Source organism: Pipistrellus kuhlii, unplaced genomic scaffold, assembly GCF_014108245.1.
Source record: "Pipistrellus kuhlii isolate mPipKuh1 unplaced genomic scaffold, mPipKuh1.p scaffold_m20_p_3, whole genome shotgun sequence".
NCBI classification, from domain to species: domain Eukaryota; kingdom Metazoa; phylum Chordata; class Mammalia; order Chiroptera; family Vespertilionidae; genus Pipistrellus; species Pipistrellus kuhlii.
Window position 1 is genome coordinate 77,714,970 of NW_023425529.1, and position 21,010 is coordinate 77,735,979.

General features: G+C 37.1%; 1 protein-coding gene across 4 annotated transcripts in view; it reads right to left on the reverse strand.

The window, feature by feature from the left end:
• The window catches only part of EEA1 (early endosome antigen 1), a 135,058-nt gene continuing 114,048 nt past the window's right edge, over positions 1 to 21,010 (reverse strand). For 3 of the 4 annotated variants that reach the window (XM_045588333.1, XM_036455146.2, XM_036455149.2), the window contains 9 exons: positions 20,153 to 20,347; positions 16,605 to 16,787; positions 8,543 to 8,728; positions 6,982 to 7,113; positions 5,582 to 5,767; positions 4,421 to 4,659; positions 3,880 to 4,000; positions 3,163 to 3,261; positions 1 to 2,158 (listed from right to left, as the gene is read on the reverse strand). In XM_045588333.1, coding sequence (XP_045444289.1) covers positions 2,036 to 2,158; positions 3,163 to 3,261; positions 3,880 to 4,000; positions 4,421 to 4,659; positions 5,582 to 5,767; positions 6,982 to 7,113; positions 8,543 to 8,728; positions 16,605 to 16,787; positions 20,153 to 20,347 — 1,464 coding nt within the window. In that variant the 3' untranslated portion in view covers positions 1 to 2,035. Of the gene's footprint in view, positions 2,159 to 3,162; positions 3,262 to 3,879; positions 4,001 to 4,420; positions 4,695 to 5,581; positions 5,768 to 6,981; positions 7,114 to 8,542; positions 8,729 to 16,604; positions 16,788 to 20,152; positions 20,348 to 21,010 lie in introns of those variants that run through there. The other variant, XM_045588334.1, reaches the window with a different exon arrangement.

Consider the following 21,010-nt stretch of genomic DNA (forward strand, 5'->3'; position numbering starts at 1 on the left):
TGTGTGAATATGTGGGTAGGACAATAAGGGAAAAGATCTTTAATGCACTTAATTAGATGAAGTAAACAAATATTCTAACCCAGAAGAATTCTCATGAAGTTTTATTATCTTAAAAAAATAAACAGTAGTGCTGTGAACATCTATTTTTTTCCAACACATTTATTAACTCCCTTATATGTAAAAGTATAGAATTAATACTATTTGAAAGGATTTATAAGTATGTAAAAATACATAATTTCAGCTCAATTTATATTATCCAAGTATTATTTTTAATAATGAGTCATCATATTTCTTCATTATATATGCTAAAGGTTATATGTTTATCCAAGTTCAGAGCTTCAATCAGAATCTTTAATAGCTACTTACAACAGGGTTTTTTAATGATTGAGTATGTGGCAATCTCTTAGTTTATATATATTGTTGGTATAGTATAAACGTAAGTTCATTTCATTTCAGTATGATATTTGAAAGCAAATATATATTATAAACTACTTATTGTAAATAAAATATTAACTCCCATCTTTCCTATTACTACCAAATAATTGCACTGAAATTATTTTTACATTTCTTCTCTAGAAAGAGTAATAAACCATTATTACTGACTTTCCTCTTCAGATGTTTTCCAATTTTTCAAATTAATAAGACTATAATAATTTAAAGTTCAATTACATTGTTCAGCATATAAATAAGCTAATTTTTAATTATCCTTAATTAGCCATTCTGTTTTAATTCTGATGGCAACTTTGGGATTCCTAAATACATTTGTTTCTAATGAAGCTCTATTCTCCACCTATCACTTCAGGGTAATTTCACAGCATTATTTTTGCAAAGTAAATGATTTACCAGTTGATATGAAACCCAAATTTGGAACCATTTAAAATTTAAGTTCACAACTTTTAAAATGCTTCCCTAATATTAGGTAAAATTAAAGTATAAAGTAAAATATTTAATGTCTCCTTACCATTATGCATTTGGTTTTCACAAATAAGAATATAGCTACATCAGTTATTGGCTTTAAGACACAAAAATTATAAAACAATTACCATGAATCTGAGCTATACTTGGGAAGGTTAAACCAAATTAAAGTAAATAGCAGATCCACTGAAAAAGCAAACCTATTCCTGAAGATGCTAGAGAGACAAAATGAGGGATAATATGAAGGCTAATCTCAGAAGACCTCCCCTTTACAAGAAACTGAGAATAGGACCATTAGACAATTCTATTCATCTTCCACCGTAGGGTGAGGGTGGGAAACTTTGTAGGATCCTTAACAGAGAATAATTTCGAGTTTAAATTTGAGAATGAAAAAGAAAAGTTAACCCTAATCTTTAAAATACAACCCTAAGATAATCAGAAAGTAAGCGAAATGATTTTACAGAGGTTTTCCTAAAACCTAACCAAGATAATATAATCAGTATTGTTAAAGCAAAACCAATTTTGAATTCATGGTTACTATATACTTCAACATAAAATGTGTTTTGATCTCTTGAGCATAAATTTATAACGATGTAATTAAGGTTTGGACCTATATATAAAATGAAACAGAGTCATAAAGTTTTATAATTCTGTGCCTGACTTTAGAAAGAATATATTTAATATATTTAATATATTTAATGTGTTATTGTATAACATATATAACGTGATAACATCCATGTACATTTCTGTACACTCAATTTGGGAGAAAGAAGTTATGGAAGTATATTCATGTCATTTGTGAACAATGAAATTATATTTAAAAAAATACATTGCTATTTTCTGTCCAAAGTTTATTTACATTTCATTGGCAATTCTAAACTTGGCATGTAAGCTGTTCCAGGAGTTAAATGGAAAAAATAATGAAAGATGAGCCCAAGTCTCACAAAAATAGAAGAGTTTTACTTAATATTGACAGCATTCCAAAATATACGAATTCTAATTTGGTTTAGTATTGCAACCACTGTCCAAATCAAATAGTAGTCCAGGACCTCTATTAAGAACATTTATTAAAAATCTAATGTTAGTGTAATATTATTCTGAAGTTGCAATAAACCATTCATTATCCTTGCAAATCATTGAAACATGTATCACAGACACGAACAGGCTTCTTAGAAGAAGGAGTTAAGGCATTTTTGGCTGAACACTCGGCACAGAAGATATTTCCACAGTGTCTGCAGTGATGCTGTAGATGACAAAAATTAAACAATTTTAAGCATACAAATACACCATAAGCATTATGAGATTACAAGAACACTGCAAACTGCACTATGAAGATACTGAGTAATTAGTGTATTTAAAAATATAATATTTTAATATGTCAATTTAATCCCTTAGTTCAGTGGTTCTCAACCTTTCTAATGCCACAACCCTTTAATACAGATCTTCATGTTGTGGTGACCCCCAACCATAAAATTATTTTCATTGCTACTTCCCAACTGTAATTTTGCTACTGTTATAAATCATAATGTAAATATCTGTGTTTTCTGATGATCTTAGGCAATACTGCTAGCGATTCTCAATTTGTGAGTTGGAGCAAAATTAGAGTTATGAAGTAGCAACAAAAATAATTTTATGGTTGGGGACACCATATGAGAATCTGTATTAAAGGGTCATGGCATTAGAAAGGTTGAGAATTAATGCCTTAGTTAAATTGAATGGCTCCTATTTTTCAGATAGAATGCTAAACATTTTATATGGACTTGATCTTGGAATTCTCAAAAGCAACAGGAAACCTTTCAACGTGTTAATAAATCATTTCTAACAGGTGAAAAACTATTACTAATGTATTTGCCAAATGTTTCAGGTATTTAACAGGAATATAACTTGCAACATCCCATGATGTTATTCAGAATAATTTTTTAAATCTCTGCTTTCTCTTCCTTTAGATTAGAAGAACACAATGATGGCTAAAACATATGAGATTAATATTGGTGCAGTGATTCAGAAAATGCTTCCTCAGGAGAGTAACTCAGTAAGAAGGCAACAATTGAACTTAAAACTAAAACTGAAACACATATGCTAACCAGAAACTAAATTGCATGACGTTTAATTACTCCATGTAGTTGAAAATTAACTAAAAAATGGAAATTTGTTTCTATATGTCAAAATTCATTTTAATGGTTAAAACATTAATTGTCAGTTAGGAATAAAATCCAGAACCATAGCAATATGAACAAAATCATTTACCCGTCTCACTGTTACTGAAAAGTTTTTCCCACAGGCCATACAGTTTTGTACTTCATTATCTTCAGCCCACTTCCTATTCAATGCTTGTGTATGCTTGATCTATTAAAAACAAAGTTTCAATACATTATTATATTCAAATTCTTGAAGAATGAAGAATGATGAATACTTCCTAATTTGGTGCCTGAGTTTTATAAAATGTTGACTATATACAACCAAAGGATAAAATTTTAAAAACCAGAAATACATTGGTCAACTTCCATTGTCAATAGTTGCCACATTCTTAAGTCTGAAGATAGATGACAGATAGCTAGCTAGATAGATAGATAGATGATAGACGGAATAAATAACATTTTATTCTCTATCCTTTGCTGATTTCCCATCCATTCTAACCCTAATGACCAATACTTCCTAGAGATTCTAAGTACACATTCAGGTCACTTCTTTAAGGCACAGCAACTCATCTATTACTTGGTGTTCTTGAATTTTCCCACTACTGACAATTCATGAATGACATGGCCCTTTATCCCTAGGGTCTTTCAGATAAGTTCTTTTCCTCTTATTCACCCATAACACATTCTTTAACACTGTTGCATAGACAGTAGCCACTCAAAAGTATTTATTAAATATATGACACTGTTTTTAAAAGGTTGAAAATACACTTTGTGCTAAGAGGTAAAAGCTAGACTAAAAAATGCCTCCCACGGCCATGTGACTTACTTGAAGGGACTGATTCTCTCTGCCCAGCTCTTGCACTGCTGCAGTTGTATTATCCAGCTTTCTTTGCACTTCCAGTACTTTGTTTTGAAGCTTTTCTATTTCACCTTCTCCTTTAAGACATCTAGAATAGATTGCAAAGAGGTAATTATTTTTTTAAAGTCATTAAAGTTCCTTTTAGAACACAGATAATATATTACTTTAGTAGTTTTAAATAGAATACATTAATTTCAACAATCTGATTTAAGAATTAGTTTTAAATGACTACTTAAATTCCTGTACAAACTATGCACTTTTCTCAAGAATCCTCTTCTATTTTGAAAAATGTGGATTGTACTCTGGCTGGTGTGGTTCAGTTGGTTGGAGCATCATACCATACACTGAAAAGTTTCAGATTCAATTTCCTGTCAGGGCATATATGGGAGACAACCGATTGATGTTTCTCTCTCACATGGATGCTTCCATCCCTCCCTCTAAAATCAATGAAAAATATAACCTCGGGTGAGGATTAAAAAGAAATTCTTATTAGACATCAAGTGTGTACCTTTCTAGCAGTGCTCTCCTTTCATCTTGATTATTCTGAACCGTTGCTTCTAATACTGCAATTTCACCCCGTAAGTCATCCGTTTGCTTCTCGAGCTCACTAACTCTCCGTTGGCTGGACTGCCACTCCTTCTTCACAGTGCCCAAATTTTCATTTAATGCTGTAATCTGCATGGTAAGTTTCGCTTCATTTTCTTCATGCTTTTTCATTCCTACTTCTTTTTCTTTTATTTCAGAATGCTGACAAAAAAAAAAAAAAACAATGAGGAAAAAGCCTATTATAAAAATAGTGCAAATAAATTTAAGTTAGTTATTTGAATTTAAATTATTGGGAACATAAATAATACTAATTCTTCAGGAAAGCAAAGAGAATATATTTCAGTATACACAATAAAATTGATTCCACAAACATTTATTTTGAATTGGCTCAAAGGCCATAATGCTGAAATGATAGTTAGCAAGCCTCTTATAAGATCAAATCAAAGTAGAATCATTTGAGAGTTTCCTTTTTTCCACTAGAGCAGGGAAAGAACACATAGTCAGGGATGGCAAAGTACCTTGGAAACAAGGCTAGCATTTTATTATGTATCAAATTCCACATAAATTATTTTACCTCTATCAATCTGCCAAGAACCAATGCCAACACTTTAATTCACTGTGAATTTGAAAATGCAATTCTTCAACTAAAACATTCAGTGGTCAAGTTATCTGAGGATATTTGGACTTAACTCAACAAAGGAAAGCCAGATGCTTCCCGTTTGGCATGCACAACTTAGGAAAAGTAGGCTTTGGTCATCATCATTTTAAAGGGAAGTTTACATTCCCCTTTATCAACATTCATTTTGACCAAATGAGTTGAACATGATTAGCATTCATGCCATTTACCTTAACTTACATAACTGTAGGGTTTTTCTGGCACTAAAAGTGTTTTGTTTTTTTAATCATATTTTATTGGCTTTTCACCTATATAAACCAAAATACAATTACAAAATATTTCTAATCATACTTCAGCCATTTAAACAAATCAGATCTCTTTTCCTAAACAAAAATTAAAATGTTAGGTGAACATTTCAATTATAACTTCTAGGTAGGAAAATCCTCTCTTATTGGATTGGTTTATAAATAAATTATAAAACACACTTCCCACCATTAACTTACTGACCAGTTTAGCTTCCTTCTCAATAAAGTCCTTCTTCAACTCATCTTCTTCCTTTTTCACCTGCTCTTTTAGCATTTGCTGATTATTCTTCTCCTGTTCAAGGATTACCTTCAGGGAATCTATTTTCCCTTGAAGCTCTAGTTTCTGCTGAATCAAAAGCTGCTTGGCCTCCCTGAGACTTGTTAGCTCCTATTTAAAAGGCCAAAATTAAATCATTCTATATAAAAAATATTTCAAAATATATAGCTGAAATTTATGCAACATATTACAATAATATATACAAACATGAGTTTTAATCTTTTCCCTAATGATATTTTTCAAATTCATTATTTCAAACAATTGTTTAAAAATATGCAAAATTATTTACTTTCTGCTGAATACTCATTTAAATTTAAGTGATACTTTGCATATATATGTTTTAATAGAATTATATAAAACTTTCTACCCTCTATTTCTCTTTATTCACTAAGCACGTGTTTATTGGTCACCACTTAGGCATCACACACTATGTTGATATTTACACAATGATTAACTATATACAATACATCCACTGCTTTAAAGAAGTCACAGTCTGGAAGAACCTAATGACATAATAGAGATAATTATAAAGCAAAATTGTAAGTATATTGATAGACATAACAGGTATTGTGAGAACATGCAAAAGAGAATCAAATGACTAACATTTTCCTGAGCAAATTACAAAAAATTAGTTTCTTTAAATAGCATCCTAGCTTTGCTTATGCCAGGAAAAATATTCAAGAGATTGTTAAAGCATTTTAAAAAGCAAACAAACAAACAAAAACAGAATTCTTTAAAAATCTTAATTCAAAACCCTTACATATTTTAAAGTTCACGATCTACAATTTTAATATTAGCATCTCAACAAAATCTAAGATTTTAGGGTTGCTTACTTTATTCCAAAACCTAAAACAAAACTGACATGGTTTTGTTCTCTCTCTCTCTCTCTCTCTCCCCGTGTGTGTGTGTGTGTGTGTGTGTGTGTGTGTGTGTGAGAGAGAGAGAGAGAGAGAGAGAGAGAGAGAGAGAGAGAGAACTTCTCTACTATGTACCAGTGTTTTGTTGTTTTTGACAAATTCTCCTGCTCTCAAGTGTACTCTTGTGTTGCATAATATCTATATATATACTGAAACCATGTCAGTTTTGTTTTAGGTTTTGGAATAAAGTAAGCAACCCTAAAATCTTAGATTTTGTTGAGATGATAATAAGAGAGCTATCGATTTAGAAAATTATAATTGTAGATCGTGAACTTCAAAATATGTATTGGCTGGTTGGTGTAGCAGAATGAAGGTTAATCTGCATGTTTCTCTCTTATTAGATAGGAGGATAAATTTAAATGCCAATAATACAGTGTTGAAGAAATAACAATGATTGTCTTAACATACCTTTATGCTTTCTTGCTTGTGGGATTTGAGTTCTTCACTCAGTTTAGCAATTTCTTTTTCTTGTCTACACTTAATTTCTTCTATCTCTGCCAATTTAGATTTTTCACTTGCTAGTTCTTTTTCTTTCAGTGACTGTAGAAAAATGATTTAAAAACAATTTTAAAGTAAATATTTAACTGATAAGTAACATAATATAAATGACTGCTATCATTTATAACACTATCTCTGCCCCTTTCTACCTAAGTTAACATAATCTTCTTTTGCCCCTCTGTTCTTATTTATACAATGTGAACAATAAGATTATTAATAAGGAGTAAATAGTTAAAGTTAATACTCTAAAGTGAATAGTGACTCGCCAATTAAGTATAAAATGTAGCCAAAACTACCATTAACTGTTATTAATAATCTTATTAATATTATTACTATCACTATCTTTATATAAGGCACACCTATGTTAGGAGTATTGTATATTACCTAATTTAATCTCTATACTAGATTTCTCTTTTTAACTATCATTTTATAGGTAAATAAAGTTTTAGAGAAGTTAAATAATCTATTAGAGTTAAAGGTAAACTAAAACAAGGTCTGACTAATGTACAGCCCTAGCAATTAAAGGCCTTATAGTTCTGTCAGAATTTTCTAAACTTGAAGCACAAATCATGAATTCATTCCAGCTTTACCAGCCTCACCCCCACAAAAAACTACCTTGATTTTTAAATTAAAGAGAATTTCGAGAATTATACAATTTACACATACCAAGCACTTCAGGAATTATACACTTCAGAATAATATCCTATCAGCTGATGGAAATATGATTTCAATTATGAAACAACATAAAAAATGTACCCTAGAATCTGAATTTCTCTTTCATAAAGAACTTTAACTGATTTTAAAACACACTGATTATTTAATACAATATTTTAAACTTTATAATATAGCATCCTTTATATAAAATATACTCATACTTTCCCTTAGAAAATTTTAGTTATTAATTTTAGGAATTCTTAAGCTTTAGAATTCTTTTCAAACCTTTTATTATCTCACTCCTACACCCAGAAGACAGAAATTGATGAGGGGCTGTAATACATGTTTTTTAGTAACCAAGGATCTAGGTTAGAAAAATCGATTAGTTTATAAAACTAAAAACAGCAGAAATAAAAATGGATAAAAATAAAAGTACATCCTAGAATTAAAATCCAAATTACCAAAACTGTTTTTATCAGAAGCTATAAGGCCATTTGAGAGAGCTGTTGAAAACAGAGGTGATGCCCTAGTGTAGGGGTGTCGAACTCAATCAGAGAAGGGGCCAAAATCTAAAATCCAGCCTAAATCGCGGGCCGAATGGTTTACTGAACAGTCATAAACTGTCATTGTGATGGAAACGCAGCGGAGTGCAGTGATGACAGCGCGGTGCGGGCCACATTGCAAGGCCTGGCGGGACGGATTTGGCCCGTGGGCCTTGTGTTTGACACATGTGCCCTAGTGAGAGAAGAGGTTTGACTGAATGGCTCAATGGCCATGACAACACTAAGATTCTGGATTTAGTCAGAAAATGAAATACCTTTTCTTTCTGAATATCTTGTAGTGCTGCACTCTGCTCCTTTAACTGCTGTTCTTTCTTTGTTGCATCTTGTTCCAAAGTAGCCTTGGCAGTTTTTAGTTCTTGAATCAGTTTATTTTGGTTTCCAATTTGATTTCTGTTTGAAATTAAGTCCTCCTGTGCTAGAGAAAGCTTCTCTTCTACAGACTTATTAAAAAAAAAAAAAATCCCCAAATTATTATATGCCTATTTTTTTCAAATTTCAATAGTAATTAACATAAGCAATAAACTATAAAAGATAGTATGTATACCCTTCAGTAAGATCACATACAAGAGAAAAAGATGTCATATAATTAATTATCTTGCCTATGGAAAACATTTACAGCATAAAATACTAAAGAATTCCAAAACCTTTAGAAATAATCTATAAGTTGTTACTGGCTAAGTGTATGAAGGAATATCAAGTAAGTAGGGACTATATCAAACATACAGAGAATACATATGTAGTTAGAGAGAAGACATGGAGGATATGAAAAAAAAAAAAAAAAGAGAGAGAGATTGTATAGTTAAATGCTAAGTTATGTGTACCTACAGGGTGGGGCAAAAGTAGGTATACAGTTTTGAGTATGCAAAACAGTTTATTCTTGTATTATTAGTTATTGTATATTTTCTATACAAACAACTGCAATCTGTGATGTCTGACATATAATAATAAAACCTTTTGTAAGTAAAAACAAAACTGTTATTTCACATCTACCAAACTGATCAAGTGAACTAAGAGGAAAGTCAACCAGACACCTGAGGCTCTATTTCTGAGAAGGCCATCCCCCCTCCTAACTTTCCACTTGTGCAGCACCAATAGAGTTGTCAGCTTACACAGCTCATAGCTACTGACTGTTCTGTTCTGAGAAGCTGATAGGGGAAAGGGAAAGCTTTTTGACCCATTAGGCTTCATTAGGGGGCAGATATGGTAATAAGTGGGTAACAGAAATGGCAGGAACCTTGACACTCTCATTTGCTATTGCTAAGAAAAGAATCCACAGGGAAGGGAACTAACTCGAAGATCTTTTCCACCATCTAGAAGAGGTTTGTCTTACTCTAGAGATGTAGTGGCCTTGAAGGAAGCAGAAGATATAATTTAGGTAGCATCCCTGCTGATTAGACATGGCTATAGAAAGCATTAAATTAAAAAAATATATATGAAAATAAAGACATTATTTGAGAGACTTCTTAAGCTTCCTGAAAGAGAAAATTTACTCCTTAATTTAGTTCAGAAGTCTTTCTGATGTAAGTTAAATTTCCATTTTCAATAGCTTCCAATAGAACACATAAAACTAACCCAAAGGCTACTTTTTCAGGAAAGACCTAACGTCACCTAGTCCTTTATTACTCAAGCAGCTAACCATTAATTAAGTACACTACTGAAGTACACTGGGGGGTATAAGATGATCCTTGACTGAAGAAGATGATTATGTAGACTGAAAAACAGAAACAGAATGTAAAACAGAAGTTGAACAAGGTTATTAAAGCATTTGCTATATGTCAAACACACAGAAAAATGTTGAGTGTGAGAGCCTTCTGTAGAATGTGATTACACAAGGGTCCAGGTTAACGTGAAAACTGACCTAAGTATCACAAGAAGTGAGAGTGATTTCAGATAAAAGGAACAAAATTTAACAACGCCTAGTCCATACCAATTGTAATTAGGTGACAGAAGCTAAAGAATACCAAGGCTTGCTAGAGCCTAAAAGTAACAGTACCCCCAATCTTTGACCATAAGAATTCCAAAAATGCTCATGACTTATATAAGCCTTAAAATTTTAAACTCACAAAAAAACAACAGTTATAAATCTTTAAAGTCAAGTTCAAAATCTAAACTATACTTTTTCTGAAGATACTGAGACACTGCTCTACCTTGTCCCTGAATATTCATCTATGTCATTCAGTGGCATGTCGCCATATATTTTAAATATTCCTTTCATTCATATTGCAGACCATGTTATTTTCACCTGCTAGAATCTCTTCCCTTAGGGAACTCTCTTCTCCCATTCAATGGTTTAGTTGGGCTATCTTTAACCCATCCATTCCCACTGGAATAGGCAAACCCCTGAATACATCAACTACCAACCTTGACCCTGAATGAAGACCCCAATCACATTATACTGCTACTAGAGGCCTGAAGCACAAAATTCGTACAAGGGGCTTGGCCCTCACAGTTGCCCCAGTTATCTCAGCCCTCTGGATGGTCGTTCTGCTGTTCGGTCTAATTAGCATATTATCTCTTTATCATATAGGATAGCTAATGAATAATTTCTGCAGTGTTCTGTAATAGCTATTTCTATTTTGTCCATTCAACAATTTTCTTTCTTTAATTTTTTTTTTATTTTTTCTTGATAGTGGGTGAAATGCTGTAAGGAAGAGTACTAGGCTAAGAAGATTTATATTAATTCTGAACTTACCCTAGAATTTCACTTCACTCAAGGTGAGAGATTTACAGTTTCACTTCAACCTTTCCTCAACAACAAATATCACAGAGCATAGCCAATTTGAAATCCAGACAAACTTAAGTATTTCATAAATAACCCAGCAGATGGGGCTAAAGGCATAAATTAGGCCAACCCACCAGCATCCATTCTACTGGTGTCTTGGTGTACACTCAGCCCACAGATGGCAGCCTTGCCTTAGACAGATGTCATGTTACAAGGTTCTGATCCTCTCCTCTTCTTTCTTATACACAACAAGACCATATAAAACCACTGAAGCAACAGAAAAATAATGGCTGTTGACTATCTCTTATTCTGGCCTATATCATTTGAATTTCCATAGGAATTTACTTCTTTTAAAAAAAAATTAACTTCCTAAGTAATTCAGATAATTCTCATTTTGGAAGCATTAATATAGAATTCATCACTACTCTATTTTATTAAACAATTATAGTGAACTTATGATAAAATAAAAAAGGGCTAGGAATCAGAATAACTGAAATCTAATCATGGTTCTGTAATTGTGCAATACTAGTCTTGTCACAAACCAAGCCAGGCCTCAGTCTACACAAGAAATGTCTTATCTATACAAGGAAGCTCTAGCATAGGGGACTACTGCATGGTCTCTTAATATTGTAAAACTCTACAGCAGACTTAGCCCTCTGCCTTTCACTTTTTACCCATATTTATATTTGAATGATTCTTTTATGTATAAAAATATTAGTACTGCCCAGCCAGCATGGGTCAGTGGTTGAGCATTGACCTATGAAGCAGAAGGTCACAGTTTTGTGTTTGTTTGTTTTTAATATATATTTCTTTATTGATTCCAGAGAGGAAGGGAAAGAGATAGAGAAATAGAAGCATCAATGATGAGAGAGAATCATTGATTGGCTGTTTCCTGCACGTCCCCTACTGGGAGGATCAAGCCCGAAACCTGGGCATGCGCCTTTGGCTGGAATCGAACCTGGGACCCTTTAGTTCATAGGCCAATGCTCTATCCACTGAGCTAAACCAGCTAGGGCAAAAAAGTCACAGTTTGATTCTGGTCAGGGCATATGTCAGGGATTGCAGGCTCAATCCCCAGTAGGGGGCATTCAGGCGGCAGCCTATCAATGATTCTCTGTCATTGATGTTTCTACCTCTCTCTCTCTTTTTTCCTGTCTGAAATCAATAAAAATATATTTAAATATACATGTGTGTGTGTGTATATGTATAGAGATATATATTAGTACATGATGTAGCTTTCAGGCATGATAAAAATAGTTGTTGGCTTAATGAAAGAATATTGATTAAAGAGATCTAAGTCCTGTTACTATGCTATATTCGTGGGTAAAATATTTTTAAAAAGGTGTGATTTCTATGGGACTTCTATGAGCAGTAAAGTTTCATTTCCTCTATCAATTAAATACCCTTTAAAATCATCCACATTCTCCATCCTTACTATTACCAGCCCAAGTCACCATCATTTGCAACTGGACTACTGTAGAGTCTCTTCTCTAGTCTCTACATTCCACCATGTTCCCCTACAATCAATACATCCCTTATCCTATTGCCAGTCATTGGCCTAAAATATAAATTTGGACAAATCCTTTCAGTGGTTCCCTACTACCTTTAAAATAAAGTCCAAACTCTTCCAAAAACCTTCCCTGATTTTCAATAGTGTTATAAAGAAAAACATAAATAGGCCTTGGCTGGGTAGATCAGTTCGTTAGAGCATCATCCCAATAGTCAAGATTGATCTCTAGTCAGGACACATACAAGAAACAGCCAGTAAATGCATACATATGTAGACCAACAAATCTTTTTGTCTCTTCCTCTCTCTTTCTCCCTTCCTTTCTTTATAAAATCAATCAATAAAGTAAAAAAATAATAGGCTTCAGGCTACAAAGCCCTTGCCATTTAGGCTCTATGGATAGAACGTTGGCCTGTGGACTGAAGGATCCTGGGTTTGATTCTAGTCAAGGGCACATGCCCGAGTTGCCAGCTCAATCCCCAGTGGGGGAGTGCAGGAAATAGCCAATCAATGATTCTCTCTCATCACTGATGTTTCTATCTCTCTCCCCCCCTCTCCCTTCCTCTCTGAAATCAATAAAAATACATTTTAAGTAATAATAATAATCCTATCTAATAAAAGAATAATATGCAAATTGACTGTACTTCCACTGCACCAACAAGCCACGCCCACCAGTCAATCAGGAGAAGATATGCAAATAAACCCAACCAAGATGGCTGCATCCGCAAAGAGCAGGGAGGCTTGGGTTTTCCCAGAAATGGAGGAAGCCAAGCTTTCTGCCTGCCCTTGCCAGATTAGGCCTCCACTCAATGCTAAAAAGTTTCACACCCTTTTTAAAAAGAAGGTAAATAAACCCCAACAGAAATGGCAGCATCCATGGAGTAGGAGGCTAGCGTTTCCCCCAGCGATGAAGGAAGCTAAGCTTCTGCAGCCCTGGCTGGCCTAGGCCTCCACTTCAGGCTACAAAGTTTCTATTATAGAAGGTAAACAAATCCCAAGAGAAATGGCTGCTGCCACAGAGCGAGCAGGAGGCTTGGCTCCACACCAGGCTACAAAGTTTCAATTGTAGAAGATAAATAAATCCCAGATACCAGATACTCTTGGGTTGCTGGGGAGTGTGGCTGGCCTTCAAACTGTTACAGACCCCTCACCCAGGCCGCCCTATGCCCCAAGGGAACCTCCATCCTGATCCTGGACATTCTTCAGAGCAAACCAGCCAGCCCCCGCCCATGCACCAGGCCTCTGTCCTATCTAATAAAAGAGTAATATGCAGATTGACCATCACTCCAACACACAAAATGGCTGCCCCCATGTGGTCAAAGATCCTGCCCCCATGTGGACACAAGATGGCCACCACAAGATGGCCAGCAGGGGAGGGAAGTTGGGAGGCACCAGGCCTGCAAGGGAGGGCAGCTGTGGGCAATGAGGACAGCAGGGGAGGGCATTTGGGAAGCACCAGGCCTGAAAGGGAGGGCAGTTAGGGTTGACCAGACCATCAGAGGAGGGAAGTTGGAAGCAAACGGGCTGGCAGAGGAGCAGTTAGACATCAATCAGGCTGGTATGGGAGTGGTTAGCGGGTGATTAGGCTGGCAGGCAGGCGAGCAGTTAGGAGCCAGCAGTCCTGGATGTCTGACTGCAATCAGACATCCCTTGAGGGGTCCCAGATTGGAGAGGTTGCAGGCTGAGCTGTGGAACATCCCCCGCCTTTCCCCTGCACGAATTTCATGCACCAGCCCTCTAGTAATAATAATAGTTTAAAGTTATGTAGAGAGGATGTTTCATATTATTTTATTTTATTGATTTTACAGAGAAGAAGGGAGAGGGATAGAGAGTTAGAAACAGCAATGAGAAACACTCATCAGCTGCCGCCCGCACACCCCCTACTGGAGATGTGCCCACAACCAAGGTACATGCCCTTGACTGGAATCAAATCTGGGACCTTCCAGTCTACAGGCCAATGCTCTATCCACTGAGCCAAACCAGTTAGGGCTCAATTTCCTATTTTTGTGTCAAACCATTAGTCACCATTGATTCCTTGCAGATGGTACATATTGAGCCCTTCTGTTTCATCTTATCTATCTCAGGAACCCTCTCTATCCATCCTCTTTAACCGCAATCCTAATTCTACTCAACTCCCACCTTGATTACTGGAATGTGTGGTGGAAAGAAGGGAAGATAGCCTGTTAACTAATTTCTTTAACACTAGTTTACCCCAGGTACAATCCCAACTGTCTATAAACCACTTCCAGGTCAAGTTGCCTAAATAACTGTTCTCTTCATTTTACTCCTCTTCATTTCCCCCCCTAATATAAAGTCCAATCATCCTTGCTAGGCATCTAAGATACTTCATAGTTTGATCCAAACCTTTTTAACCTTAGCTTCTAAACACAAACCAGCACTCTAGCAAGACAATTATGTTAACTGTCTCCTGGCTTTGCTCATTCCCACTGTAGCACCTTTTCTCAAACATGCCCCTGAGTGAAATGATTGACAGTCTCTGTATTCAAATTGCATGTATCCTTCAGGACCTGGTCCAGTCCTGCCTCCTTCATAAAGCCTCCCCTATAGTAACAGCCTATGAATAAAATAAAGACCTAGTATATTTACCTACATTACATATATAAATACTCCATGACTTTTAGAATTTTAAATAATACACTTTAAATTACAAACAAAAACTCAAACACAGAACACAAATATTACATTTCAGAAAAAAGAAAAAAAGGGAAAGTCAGAACTGGCTTATTCTATGGGAGAATATAAATGTTCCATTTTCCTTAGAAAACTGATACCTTAACGTTACATAAAAATTATTTATTCTTTTTCCATATCCTTCATTTTAATAAACATACTTTATCTAATCAAATAGTATTCCATATGTATACTAATAAAAGGGTACTATGCAAATTGGTCAGGATGCCCTCACTGTAAGGACCAAACAGCAGGCTTCATGGGGTGACCAGGCTGGTAGTGGGGGCAGTGAGGGGTGACCAAATGACCGAACAGCAGGCTGCGTGGGGCGACCAGGACAGCAGAGGAGTGTAGAGAGGAGGTGACCAGTAGGCCAGTAGTGGGGGTGGCAGTTGGGATCAACCAGGCTGGCAGGGGGGCAGTTAGGGGTAATTAGGCTGGCAGGCATAGGTGAACAGGGGTGATCAGGCTGGCAGGGGGAGTCAGTTAGGGATGATCAGGCAGGCAGGTGAACAGTTAGAAGCCAGCAGTCCCAGATTGTGAGAGGGATGTCCAATTGCCGGTTTAGGCCCAATCCCAGGCCTAAAGCAGCAGTCAGACATCCCCCAAGGGGTGCAGGTTGGGTTAAGGAGACTCTCCCATGCATGAATTTCATGCACCCAGCCCCTCATGCTTAGATAATTAATGCTAAATTTACTTTGAGCTATCACCTCCTAATTTTAATCATCAGGCATTCCAGTTGTCTTAAGAAGGTAACAAATATATAAAAACTAAAGTCAGGTAACAATAAAACTGCTTTCATTTTCACAAGTGGTTTACATTTAAAACTCATTACATTTTTTAACTGCAGGATATTTTAAAGATTTTATTTTATGTAAAGATAGCAATGTCCCTAGATAACCTAATATGTTAGAAATTAATAAACTGCCACACTTTTACTATTATAGGTGTTATTTAAAAATGCATATACTTATACAGGTATTTTGTTATAAGACAATTTCATTTTTAAAATGCATGCTACTGCTGAAACTGGTTTGGCTCAGTGGATAGAGCGTCAGCCTGCGGACTGAAGAGTCCCGGGTTCAATTCCAGTCAAGGGCATGTACCTTGGTTGTGGGCGCATCCCAAGTAAAGGGCATGCAGGAGGCAGCTGACCGATATTTCTAACTCTCATCCCTTTCCCTTCCTCTCTGTAAAAAATTAATAAAATATATTTTAAAAATAATAAAATAAATAAAATAAAATGCGTGCTACTCCAAAAATAATAATTTAATAGAAAACAAGTGAAAAATTCCACAAATATTAATATTCCCTTGCCGATTTCGGTTGAAACCAACCATTTAATAAATGTCTATACAACTTAGTGATTTTTATGAAAAAATATAGTTTACTATACCTTAAGATCTTGCCTTGTTGCAAGAAGTTCAGATTCTTTCCCATAGAAATCAGACTGAAGCTGTTTTAGGTTTTCCTGACTTTTTTCATATGTGTTTTGTAAAATTAACATTTTCTCCTTCTCTTTTGCAAGTTCCTGCGCTGCTTGGGTTAACTGCTGCTGTAGTTTATTCTCAAGCTCTGTCTGAAACATAAAATAGATATTTAAAGTGGTATGCATACCAAAAATCAGTTACAATATAAAATTAAGTCCACACAATTAAGAAGATTCCTGTGGTCAGACTAAACTGCACAATTATATAAAGTATAATTATTCTACTTTAGAAAGGAGTAAAATACTCACCTTATAGTTAAAAAGTTAAAGAGTTAAAAAAATCCAACAATTTCAAATTTCAAAAACAAAAAGTTAAAAAGCAATTTAAATAAAGAAAAAAAGCATGTCATTGGGAAGTCCTAAGTATCAAGATCTCAGGAAACTAAAGGTAATGACCACATTGTGATGTAAGATGCAGTGCTAAAGGCCGAATGTACTAGCAGAAAATGATATAGCTCAAAGTTAAACTAATGGAAATTACTCCATGAAACAAATTAAAAAGCCAGTACTGTGTTGAAGTTATTGAGTTTCTCCTTGAAATTAAAAAATAAATTAGGAAATTTCTCCAGGTCATCTTTATTAACATCAAGATAGAAAAAAAAATCTTCCAAAGATCCAACTCCTCCAAACTCCAAAGTTGTCTTTAGTTTCTAAGAAGACTCAGTAGCTTTGCACAAATTATGGCATAATTAAAATGCGTGTGTGTATAGTATTAAAATAAGAACTTGGCTTTTAACTATACCACTTCAAATAAACTGCTATTGAGGTCACCAGCAACCATCTTGTTCCAAAATCCAATAGCTATGTCTTTGTCCACATCTTACTTGACCTCCCCAAAGTACTTGAAACACTTGATAATGTCCCCTCCTAGAAACATTCTTCAACCTGGTTTCTGGGCACCTATGTTATCAGGTTCTCCTACCTCACTGGTCATTGCTCCTTAAAATCTTTTACTAGCTCCTCTTCTTCTGTTTGACTTCTCAACATTATAGAGCCCAAGTTTCTGTCCATGACCTTCTTCTGTTCTATACTAGAGGCCTGGTGCACAACATTCGTGCACTCGAGGAGGGGGGGGATCTCACAGTCTGGGAGCCCTCAGGGGATGTCTAACTGATGGCGGGAGCAGGCCTATGCCACAGTAGGACACCCTTAGCACTGCTACAGAGGTGGGGCACTGCACTCTCTAGTCGTCAGCCTGGCTTATGGCTGAGCGGCGTGCCCCCCCTGTGGGAGTGCACTGACCACCAAGGGGCAGCTCCTGAGATGAGCATCTTCCCCCTGGTGGTCAGTGCATGTCATAGCAATCGGCCATTCAGTCAATTTCCATCTCAGTCTTTTATTATATAGTAGTAGAGGCCCAGTGCATGAAATTCTTCAGCCTAGACTACCCCTTCTCCAACCTGGGAACCCTCGGGGGCAGTCAGACATTCCTCTCACAATCCAGGACTGTTGGCTCCCAACTGCTTGCCTGCCTGTCTTCCTGATTGCCCCTAACTGCTTCACCTGCCAGTTTGATCACCCCTAACCACTCCCCTACCAGCCTGATTGATGCCTAACTGCTCCCCTGACAGCCTGATTGCCCTCCCCTGCCAACCTGATCCGCCCCAACTGCCCTTCCCTCCAGAAGTGCCCCCCACCCAACTGTTCGCCCCTGCAGGCTTGGGTCCCCAGCAACTGCCCTTCCCTGCAGGCCAGGTCGCCCCCAACTTCCCTCCTCTGCCAGCCTGGCCATCCCTAACTGCCCTCCCATAAAGGGTTGCTCACCTCCAACTGTCCTCCCTTTCAGGCCTGGTGCCTCCCAACTTCCCTCCCCTGCTGGCCATCTTGTGTCCACATAGGAGCAGGATCTTTGACCACATGGGGGCAGCCATCTTGTGTGCTGGAGTAATGGTCAATCTGCATATTACTCTTTTATTAGATAGGATAGAGGCCTGGTGCACAGGTGGGGGCCAGCTGGTTTGCCCTGAAAGGTGTCCCAGATCAGGGTGGGGGTTCCCTTGGGGCGAGGGGCAGCCTGAGTGAGGGGCCTGTGGAGGTTTGCAGGCAAGCCAAGCCCCCTGGCAACCCAAGCTGAGGCCCTGGTATCTGGGAATTATTTACCTTCTACAACTGAAACTTTGTTTCATGGAGTGGAGCCAAGCCCCCTGCTCACTCTGTGGTGGCAGCTATTTGTGTTGGGGTTTATTCAACATCTATAATTGAAACTTTGTATCCTTGAGTGGAGGCCTAGGCCGGCCAGGGCAGGTGGAAAGCTTGGCTTCCTTTATTGAAACCCAAGCCTCTCAACTGCTCTCTGTGGCTGCAGTCATCTTGGTTTGGGTTAATTTGCATACTCACTCTGATTGGCTGGTGGGCATGGCAAGGGTGTGGCTGGGGGCATGGCTTGAGTGCAGTGGTGATTAATTTATATATTACTCTTTTATTAGTTAGGATAGAGGCCTGGTGCATGGGTGGGGGCCAGCTGGTTTGACCAGAAGGATGTCCTGGACCAAGGTGGGGGTTCCTTTGGGACGTGGAGTGGCCTGGACGAGGGGCCCATGGTGGTTTGAAGACCGAACACGCCCCCCAGCAACCCAAGCAGAGGCCCTGGTATCTGGAATTTATTTTATCTTCTATAATTGAAACTTTGTAGCCTTGAGCAGAGGTTAGGGATGCCCCCATGTGGTCAAAGATGGCTGCCCCCATGTGGACACAAGATGGCCACTACAAGATGGCCTGCAAGGGAGGGCAGTTATGGCAGTTAGGGGTGATAAGGCCTACAGGGGAGGGCATTTGGGGTGACCAGGCCTGCAGGGGAGGCAGTTGAGGGGCCTTTAGGCAAGCAGGGAAAGCAGTTAGGGGTGACTGGGCCAGCAGAGGAGGGCAGTTGGGAGAGACCAGGTCAATAGGGTAGGGCAATTGGGAGGGGGATCAGGATTGCAGGAGAGGGAAGTTAGGGGGGCTAGGCCTGCAGCTGGGAGAAGTTAGGGGGGATCAGGCCTGTAAATGAGAGAAGTTGCGGGGGAGACCAGGCCTGCAGGGGAGGGCAGTTGGGGGAGACCAGACTGTCAGGCAAAGGTAATTAGGGTTGACCAAGCTGACAGGGGAGGGCAATTAGTGGCAATCAGGCTGGCTGGGGAGCGGTTAGGTATTGATCAGGGTGGCAGGGGAGTGGTTAGGGGGTGATCAGGCTGGCAGGCGGAGGCAGATGAGTGGTTGGGAGCCAGCATTCCTAGATTGTGAGAGGAATGTTCGATTGGGCCTAAACGGGCAGTCAGACATCCCTCAAGGTGTTCCAGATTGGAGAGGGTGTAGGCAGGGTGAGGGACAGCCACCCCCACCTCCACCCCCATGCATGAATTTCATGCACCGGGCCTCTAGTATATACATATTCTTCTTTGCAATTCATGTGTTAGTTATCATATTATCTTAATTATAGTTTTTCTTCCAGAAAAAGTAAACAAATATATCATTACCTTCTGTGAGATAGCAATTTTAACTTCTCCTTGGAGTGCTTCAATTTGCTTTTTCCTCTGTTCAGTCAATAGCTTTAGCTCATTTATGTTCCCCTGGAGTTGCTGTTCTTCTTTTTCCTTTTGTTTTAAATTATCCTGGGCCTGTATGACTTGTCCCTGCATTGAATTGAGTTCCAACTTCAACTGATGAGAAGTCTATAAGAATAGAAAATCCATTTGCATTCATTTATTCATCAAAACACATTTACTGACTACTACTTGCCAACCACTATTCTAGAGAGAAAGTACTGAGCCTATTGGCCACAGGTAATCAGTAGTGAACCAAAAAACAAAACAAAAATCCTTATCTTCATGGAGCTTTCATAACCGAACTATTCACTATTAGATGATACACTGGATTAATCTTCAATATTTGTTTAACCCTAACTTCCTTTTAAATTTATAATTTATGTATTTGGATAGAGCTTGTAAATGAACATACAAGTATTCCCTTGTGTCACAGAAAATAAGAATATCAACATCAATCTAGATTGCTAGAATGTCTATTGTTTTTCTAGAACACAAAAAAACTTTGATATAACGGGCTAATTTGGGCAAAGGGGTGTCCATTAAAGCTGAAAAATCTATTATATAATAAAGTGGTTTTTCCTAATGTGTATGTTAAAAAATTGACAAATTAATCTGTTTTTACTTAGGTAGACACGTTAGTATGATTAAAATTAAATATGTATGAAAAGTTTAATTTCACAGAAAAGTTTTCTATATGTATTACTGTAATTTTAAATTTATACTGATACTGAATATACTAAATTTATACTATGCAATCACTAGTCACCACGAGTGGCTGAGATGTGGCTT